Source organism: Nerophis ophidion, linkage group LG02, assembly GCF_033978795.1.
Source record: "Nerophis ophidion isolate RoL-2023_Sa linkage group LG02, RoL_Noph_v1.0, whole genome shotgun sequence".
NCBI lineage: Eukaryota > Metazoa > Chordata > Actinopteri > Syngnathiformes > Syngnathidae > Nerophis > Nerophis ophidion.
This window is the reverse complement of record NC_084612.1, coordinates 23,845,988-23,855,987: the sequence shown is the minus strand read 5'-3', so window position 1 is coordinate 23,855,987 and position 10,000 is coordinate 23,845,988. Positions and strand designations below refer to the sequence as shown.

Below are 10,000 nucleotides of genomic sequence, written 5' to 3'. Positions count from 1 at the left end.
ACTCAAAGCGCTTTGACACTACTTACACATTCACACACTGATGGAGGGAGCTGCCATGCAAGGCACTAACCAGCATCCATCAGGAGCAAGGGTGAAGTGTCTTGCTCAGGACACAACGGACGTGACGAGGTTGGTACTAGGTGGGAATTGAACCAAGGACCCTCGGGTTACGCACGGCCACTCTTCCACTGCGCCACGCCGTGGGAGAGTATAATAATATTATCATTATACATTGATGTATTAACATTACAGTTTAGAATGTGGAAATGCGCTATATAGGCTATCATTTTAAATCAGCAACCGTTATTGTCATATTGCAATAAGGGATTAAACCGGGGTGTCAAACGTAAGGCCAGCGGGCCGGATCAGGCCCACTAACCGGTTTCATCCGACCCCCCGCGGAATGAGTTTGCTAAGTATAAAAATTAACTGAAATTTTTGAATGAAATAAACTGCTGTTCTAAATGTGTCCACTAGATGTTGCAATAGCAATTACTTGTATTTTTTGTAGATTATGCTACATATGTAAAAAAAATTAACCACATGATTTTAATGCACCAGTCGAGGAAAATGAGCAAACTACAGAAATAAAATGCTGTAATTTAATTGTGATATTATTTTTTTATTTTGACTGATGAGGTGGCAATTTGTCCAGGGTTGCCACCACCCCGATGGGACAAGCGGTAGAAAATGGATGGATGGATGGTGTTGACTGATGAACATTATTCATAAAATATAAATAACGACAAATAAACGATTAACCGCAACATGTAAGTGTAAAAAAACCCCAACAACATTATGATTTGTACATTTGTGCTTGTTTTTCTTTATTTTTACGTTATCTCGCCATGATTTTACCAGTCCGGCCCACTTTGGAGTAGATTTTTGTCCATGTGGCCCCAATCTAAAATGTGTTTGACACCCCTGGTTTAGAACATAACACTTGGAAATGCTATATAAGATATTATTTTAAACGAGCAACTATTATTAGTGATTAAGCAGTACAATGCTCAAGTGCTATTTCAACCCTTATTACCGCTCACCTCTGATTGGCTGGGATAAAATCACGTGGTTGACTATTGCCCTATCACATTGCCTCTGATACATTGTTGGGCTCACCACAGTCCAAACAGTTGTATACACATTTTCCTCGTGGGTTTGAACTTGTCCTATACTTAAGTGTCCTGAAATATTTATTTTTGTTCGGTTCTTACCTGGTGACGGGGGCGGCCAACGATAGAGGGGAACACGGCCCTGGGGGCATCGTCTCCGGCGAAGCCAGCCTTGACCAGACCGGAGCCGTTGTCGCACACGAGGGCGGTAGTCTCATCGTCGTCACACATGTTGGCTTCTATGGGGCGAAACAGTGTAAGTTAAACTTGTATGACAGCAGTAACTCACATTGTTTGTTTTAACTCACGTAAAAAGTCACAAAAAACATTAAGTGACTCTTGTGCTAACGCAGTCAGAAGTTTGGAGACATTTCCTCATGTTATAATTGGACGTGGAGGTGTCTCTAAACTTTTGACTGGTCCTGTACAGCCATAGACATGGACTAAGTCAAATTTAATACAGACTAACATACTATGATAACGACTAAACTCACTTATGTAAACTTGTTCATTTAAACAAACATTGACTATATCAATAATTTTTTTAGCTTAAAAAAAGGCATATTTTCAGTTATTTTTATACTATTTTAGTTAATTTTCCAGTCTTGGATTAGAATGTTGATAATGTTCAAGAAACAAATCAATTATCAGTTGAAGTTATAGTATTATTTTTAAACGAGCCATTAAATTCCCCTATGTCTCTACTGTTTTAGTCCAATTTATTATAGACTCACATACTATAACAACAACTAAACTCACTTATGTAAACATGTAAATTTAAACAAACATATTATTGACTATATGACATTTCTCACTAACTAAACAAAGGCATATTTTCAGTAATTTTTAGACTATTTTAGTTAATTTTCAAGTCTTGGATTGGAATGTATATAATGTTCAAGAAACAAAACAATAATTACCGGTAGTTGAAGTTATAGTGTTATTTTCAAACAAGCCATAAAAGGCCCCTATGTCTACTATTTAAGTCAAATTCAATATAGACTCACATACTATAACAACAACTAAACTCACTTATGTAAACATATACATTTATAAACAAACATATTATTGACTATATGAAATTTCTCACTAGCTAAAAAAAAGGCATATTTTCAGTTATTTTTAGACTATTTTAGTTAATTTTCAAGTCTTGGATTGGAATGTATATAATGTTCAAGAAACAAAACAATAATTACCGGTAGTTGAAGTTATAATGTTATTTTCAAACAAGCCATAAAATGCCCCTATGTCTACTATTTAAGTCAAATTCAATATAGACTAACATACTATAACAACAACTAAACTCAGTTATGTAAACATGTACATTTAAACAAACATATTATTGACTACATGACATTTCTCACTAGCTAAAAAAAAGGCATATTTTCAGTTATTTTTAGACTATTTTAGTTAATTTTCCAGTCTTGGATTGGAATGTTTATAATGTTTAAGAAACAAAACAATAATTAGTTGAAGTTATAGTATTATTTTCAAACAAGCCATAAAATGCCCCTATGTCTCTACTGTTTAGTCCTCTGCTGCCGGTTTTAGGCCAACTTGTGAGGTGACTCGATGCCTGGATGTGTCACGAAGAAGCCTCCCCTCCCCAGCCACACTTCAGGAGTCCTGGCGTGTTGGTCTTACCTTGGGTGAGTGTCTGCGGCTCGGAGAGAGAATGACCCAACCAGTGCTGCTGCTGAACCAGCTACAGTCCTCCCTGCTGCCAGGCCCTGCTTATATACACGCCCTACCACCATTCACAAAAGGTGCCCACACCGGCCCTCTGCCATATTAGGATGCTGCCAGGGCCTGAGGACTTTGGGGTGCAGAGAGTCTGTCACGACCATCAATCAACTTTCAAGATGTAGGGTGGGGGGGATCATGAGTGACAGCGTGAGCCCCCGACCACAAAGAGCGCCCCCTCTGCCATTTATGGAACTGTCGCTTTGACCTCCCGTAGAGGCTGGCGGGCACTCCTTAGGGCCGTAAAAGGAGCCCACAGGCCCCTGGGGGTAGGTGGGTGCTTGGTGGGGTGGGGTTTCCAGGGGGTGGGCTGATGCCAGTTGCTACCAAGCTGGGTTGCTGCAAGTCGGCCTCATCCAGCCTTAAAATGGGAAAAGGCTGCCATCATCAGTGGTTAAAAGGTCAATAATTTGGTCAATGCAATTAATGAAAAAAAAATTAGACCAGGGAATGAGGGGATTAATGTTTTAATGTGTACTGTTTTAATGCAAACAACCTTATATTGTATATGTCATAGCTGAATGCATTGTTGCATAAAATTACATACTGAATTGCATGCTGTTACAACATTATTACTGTGACATAAATGTATTATTTATTACATTGCAAATCCCATATAACGTATAATGGTCAGGGACAACATCAAGCCTATCCCAGCCTAATTGAGTAAATAATGAAGGAAATCTTATCCGTCTGCGATACCGGAGCACTTGGATTAATTATAACTCATCCAAGTGTGTGTGTAAGCATAAAGGAAGAGAAGTAACGCTATACAGTGTGTACATGGAGTGCACGTATGTGTGTGTGTGTGTGTGTGTGCGTGTGTGTGTTAGCAGGTGTGACCGCCGTCGGCATGAGGGGCCATAAGAAGTGAAAGAGGAGCAGCCAAGGAGGTTAAAATAAACCTTTGGAGAGACGTTGCGGGAGGGCAAACTATACAAGGAAAATGGGACAATCACAATGTGGTAAATAAATAATGATGTAAATATGTAAAGGTGGAACACATAGATTCATAGCTAGCAAGCGAATTAGAAAGACTCATAGATCAATGGATGTGTATCTAAATAGCTAACTTGAAAGACAATACAAGTGCAAAAATATAGTTTTTTTAATTTTTTTAATTTAGCCTTTATTTAACCAGGTAAAATCCCATTGAGATCAAAGATCTCTTTTCCAAGGGAGACCTGGCCAAGAGGGCAGCAGCAAGGTTACAGTAAAAACAGTAAACAACACATAAAACATCACATTTACGACATTAAAACTTGCTCATATGACACATGTGCATACAGACAAGGTAGACTGCAATCCTTTCAAAGAAGCTCTAAACTCATTTAATGAAACAAGGGTTTGAAGTTGAATATTCGATTGTAGGTTATTCCAAGCCTTCGGTGCTGAAAACCTACATGCTTTCTTGTCCAATTCAGTTCTTACTTTGGGGATGACAAATTGAAGAACATTCATTGAACGGAGAAAGTGACTTCCTTGTTTTTTTTGTTAAAAGACAAGATAGATAAGATGGAGTGATACAAATAATCGTTTTGTAGATGAAAACATACCAATGATTGAGGCGTCAAGCACATAAAGATGTACAGTTAACCATTGAGTATAAGACACAATGGTGAGTAAGGGGAGCACAGTTGGTGATGAATCTCAGTGCCCTGTGGTCCACTCTATCCAGCTTGTGGAGACAACCAGCAGTAACATTCATGTACAACACATCTCCATAGTCAATAACAGGTAAAAATGTTGTTTCCACCAATTTCTGTTTTACAGTAAAAGAAAAGCAAGACTTGTTTCTATAATAAAATCCCAGTAAAAGTTATAGGTTTTTTTTTACAACATACTGAATGTGCTCCTTAAAACTCAAGTGGTCATCAATTAAAAATCCCAAATATTTGAAAGAAGATACTAACATAATTTGTTTCCCATTTCTTGTTATAATGTTTTCACACAGTGCTGATCTTACAGTTTTTGATGTGGTAAAGAACATACACTTTGTTTTCTCTGCATTTAAAACCAGTTGAAGATAGCAAAATTGTTCTTGTACTCTGTCAAATGCATATTGTAGTTATTTAAAGGCCTCAGCAGGAGTTGGTGCTGTGCAGTATATGACAGAATCATCAGCATAGAAATGGAAAGTTGAGTTCGGAATATTCTGTCCAAGATTATTTATGTAAATAGTGAATAATAAGGGGCCCAACACATTGTACATTGGTACCTAAACTTAAGAGTGTTCTGAGATAAGAGCTATTTGGTGTAGCAAATGTTACAGTAAATTAGTGTCAACCAAAACATCTGGTCTTACTCACTTAGCATTCGCTTTTTTTAACTGGAGATAACCTTGTTGGTTAGGAAAAGGGGTTGTGAAGGACAGTTTTAAAAAAAAGAGTTGGACAATATTAATTGAATTAGAGAAAGAAATAATCAAAAACAAGACAGCACGAACTGGAGCAAATGACTGCTCGTTTGCACAATACTGAAGCAGAAAGTGGCAGATATCTTTTCCTGAAAATATGGAAACGCTGCTGATGGTGCGTTAGGTGGCAAAGCAGCTGGGAGGAGAAGTTACCCCTCCTCGGTAATAAATACTATGAATTATTATGACATTACTTCATTATACTGCAGTTGTTGGTAGTACATTCTATAGTATTGTTTTTATTCGTGCTGTCAAACATCAATTATATTAATTGGATCAATCAGTGTTTTGAATTTGGATTAATATGATTAATCACAGATTATTACTTGCTTGCATAATTGAAATTAACATTAAAAATACAGCCTAATATTTCTTTCTTTCTTAGTTTATTTCGAACACAAACACATTTACAGTACAATACAGACAATTTAACATCACATCATATTTGGTAAGCATGGATATTTTATTGTCAGAATGTCATACAAGAACAATTGTTAAATGTTTTACTGAAAAGCACTTCATATATTTGCTCAAAACAGTTGTACCTTGAGTTCAGTCAGGGTTTATTTTGTAGTGAAATTTGCCAGTGACTACACCATTCGGAACTCTGATCACTGACCAAACCTGTGCTGCCATTAAGTTAACCATCCGCGGTTAAGGTAAAGTAACAAAATAAATTGAGGGATTCATCTGCGTGCATATGTGTTAGATGCAATACATTTTGCGATTATAAACAAACATTTTTTTTTTGACAGCCTTAGTTTTTATATGTCTTATCAAGTGTCTTCAGTTAAGCCCTAAGATCAATGAAACTTGTAACTTGAGGTACTACTGTATACTGTATTAGCTAGTACTGTAACTTGATAAATATGGTAGCAGCTAACTAGCTAATTCAAAAACTTAATACATAGTTAGGTAGTTAGCAAGTTATGTAATCATTTTAGTGTTCATAGATTTTTGATACGTAGCTAGCTGGCTGACTCCTGAGCAACTACAGTATATAAACTAAACACTTTTGTTTTTGCTTCCAACTTTCTTGTGCTTGATTCAAAGATCCAGAACATTATCTATGTAGTGTTCCCTCAAATATTGCAGTAATTATGGTCCAGAATTAATATTATGTTCATTTTAAGTCTCTATAAGCCCTAAAGACAGCTTTCACACACACATAATAACTTCCTATGCCCTCAAAACACTTCAGACACTCAAAAATCAGTTTTATTTTACGAAAAACCTAAACGACTACTCAACCTTCAAAGTACAGTAGTCAATGGTACTTTAAAATCCGTGATGGGCTGAGACCGTAGTAAGTAAACCAGACTGGCGAGGGAACACTGTACAAAAAAAACCCCTATTTCTCTCAAAGAATGCTGACAAAATGTATAGTTACTTTGGCTTGCTAACTTGGGAATAAATACAGAATTACCAGACTTGGAAAATTTTTACTTTTGTATAAAAATCAGATAAACGTGAAGCAAAACTAGAGTCATTTCATTTCAAATGGCAACTTTTTGGCTTTAAGAAACACTAACAGAAATCAAGAATATAAATGGTGGTAGTCAGTAACAGTTACATTTTTTGATCAAGCAGAGAGAAACAATTGTGGAATCACTCAACTCTGAAGAAAAAAAAAAATGGAATAACCCTGTAATTTTTTATTTCCAAAGCTAACAACTGCATCAGATTAAGTCTGTTTATTAGCCTGCAGTAAAAAGATTTATGAAGACGACTGCCTGAAGAAAAGCCCACTTTTCCACAGTCATTGATGATATGGGGCTGCATGTCAGGTGATGACACTGGTGAGATGGCTGTCATCACATTTTCAGTAATTACACAAGTTTGCAATTACATTTTAGACACTTTTGTTCTTGCATTAATCGAAAGCATGTTTGGAGACGATGACATTTTTCAGGATGATGCATCTTGCCATAGAGCAAAAAGTGTAAAAACCTTATTTGAAGAAAAATACATAAGGTCAATGTCATGGCCTGCAAATTGTCTGGATCTCAATCCAATAGAACAGGGGGGCTCACACTTTTTCTGCAGGTGAGCTACTTTTCAATTGACCAAGTCGAGGAGATCTACCTCATTCCTATTTATAATTTATATTTATTTATTTATGAAAGAGACAGGGGCTTCACGGTGGGAGAGGGGTTAGTGCGTCTGCCTCACATTCGAAATTCCTGCAGTCCTGGGTTCAAATCCAGGCTCGGGATCTTTCTGAGTGGAGTTTGCATGTTCTCCCCGTGAATGCGTGGGTTCCCTCCGGGTACTCCGGCTTCCTCCCACTTCCAAAGACATGCACCTGGGGATAGGTTGATTGGCAACACTAAATTGGCCCTAGTGTGTGAACGTGAGTGTGAATGTTGTCTGTCTATCTGTGTTGGCCCTACGATGAGGTGGCGACTTGTCCAGGGTGTACCCTGCCTTCCGCCCGATTGTAGCTGAGATAGGCGCCAGCGCCCCCCGCGACCCCGAAAGATGGATGGATGGATGAAAGAGACATTTTTGTTAACAAGTTAATGGTGTTTAATGATAATACAAGCATGTTTAACACACATAGATTCCTTTCTTTCATGAAGACAAGAATATAAGTTGGTGTATTTGATTCTGATGACTTGCATTGATTGGAATTAGACAGTGGTGCTGATAACGTCCGCATTTTCAAATGGAGGAAAAAAAAAGTCCTCCTTTCTGTCCAATACCACATGAAAGTGGTTGGATTTGGCATCTCATTTGTCCAACTTGCATACTCGTTTTTAAACACTTTGTTATGAGAGTAGCATATGTGTGTGGCCCTTTAATGTCTGGCAGCAGGTGAGTGACGTCAGTGAGTGTGCGGGTGGGCAAGCAAGTGAGAAAGCGGTCGCTGAGGGCGGGGGAGAAATACATTGGCATCAAACTCCGTAGCTTGCTAGTTTGTGCACGCTAGCTTTCTGAGACTCTTGTTTTGTTAGCACAGGCAGGATGAAACAGGTCTTTTATGGTGAAGACAGGAACTGTGCAGTCGGTCTTTAGAGTTTTGACAGTAGGTACGGAGTCTCTAGAAATAAAATGTGTTTCTCTGCGTCCACCCTGTTAGTGATATTTTTCTTAAATATGAGCTCGCAGCAGCCAGCGTCATCTCACAAGATCCTCGGGTGCCGAGAATGTCAAACAACTGACGAAAGTGAAGTCTTGGTATGATTGATGATTGCTCATTTTTATGTATATTTTTTAATGCCTGGCTTGAGATCGACTGACACACCCTCCGAGATCGACCAGTCGATCCCGATCGACGTAATGCCCACCCCTGCAATAGAACATCTGTGGTGGAAATTGAAGAAAATGGTCCTTGGTAAGACTCCAACCTGCAAATCTGATCTGACAACAGCATTCAGAAAGTTGGAGCGAGATTGATGAAGAGTACTATTATTCACTTGTTGAGTCCATGGCTCAGCGAATGCGAGCTGGAAAAAAGCCAGAGGTGGTGTAACAAAATAGCCTTGGCGAAATGGCCTAAAAATAAAATGTCAGATTTTTTCACCCAAAAATTGGATTTCCGATTTTTTTCTCCTAATTTTTAAAGAAACCAATGAATACAAATGACAAAGATAATTCAAGACAAGTTTTGCTCTTTTTTAATCGAAAACTAGTTGTTTCAAACGACACTGCATCTTACTCTTAGCAAAATATATTTCTTTATAAAGTGGGTTCTTTTTTTTTAAAAAAACAGATTGGACTTTGTAGAAAATAATTTTCAAAAAACAAAAACAGATTAAACAAATTAATTTTAGCTGTTGTAGCTAATTTTGGCATATTCACTGTGATGCTTTTGCTTATATTTGGATCAATATGCGTTGTCCTAATGTAATAAACATATTCAATGTAGAGCTTCTGTCTTAAAGGGGAACTGCTTTTTGTTTGGAATTTTGCCCATTGTTCACAATCGTTAGAAGGGGTAAGACGACGGATGAATTTTTTTTAATGAATTCTAACTCGTAAATAATATTTAGCCTACTGTATAACAGAGTCAATGGGAGGTCCTCTATTCCGCCATAAATTCCTCCAAAAAGCGCAGACAAAACTCCAATTACATTTCGTGACTTGAAAATTAATCAAGTATAAGTGATTTTGTTATTAAAAGTGCTAACGCAGACAAACTAATTTTTAGCGGCGCCGTTATCAGAGGGGGCTTACAGCTTGTGCTTTTGTATTGACATCAGCGGCTGCAGGGAGCTAATTTCTTGCCTCGGGGCTCCACAGTTTATTGTAGATCATAAAAATTGCCTCTTAACTGTATAGTAGAAGGATGAAGGCATAATCTGACGAGTTGGTCAACGTTGGCATCTAACTAATACCCAGGAATGGCGAGAAAGACACGAAAAGACTATGTGTCTGCGTTTAATCCTTTATTTGAAAGGATTATGTGTCACCTAAATGGGAATATATGAACACCCTAGCAGTCGGTGTCCCAATGACAGCAGACATTGTACAGTAAGTAATGTTTAATTATATGTGTTAGCTCTCAAAAAGCCTGCAATGAGTACAAATCAGTGATGTTAAAAAAAAAAGGCTAACATTGTGATGCTTCTGTAAATTGATGTGCCGCCGAATGCTTAAAATGATCCAAATACGTAAATATTAAATGTTAATGAATGTGTGCCTGTTACTACATTACATTTATACCTACAGTGTGTATATAAAACCTTGATGGAAGTGTTTGGATGTTTTTTTTAGGCAGAATAGA

At 37.7% G+C, this 10,000-nt stretch overlaps 1 protein-coding gene across 1 annotated transcript in view; it reads right to left on the bottom strand.

Moving 5' to 3' along the window:
• LOC133538280 (actin, alpha skeletal muscle A) overlaps positions 1-2,916 on the bottom strand; it is a 7,850-nt gene extending 4,934 nt beyond the window's left edge. Inside the window, exons 1-2 of the mRNA XM_061879758.1 lie at positions 2,757-2,916; positions 1,215-1,351 (exon numbers count right to left, since the gene is read on the bottom strand). Of these exons, the coding sequence (XP_061735742.1) occupies positions 1,215-1,343 (129 nt within the window). The 5' untranslated portion in view covers positions 1,344-1,351; positions 2,757-2,916. The remainder of the gene's footprint in view (positions 1-1,214; positions 1,352-2,756) is intronic.
• Between the last annotated feature and the right edge of the window lie 7,084 nt (positions 2,917-10,000).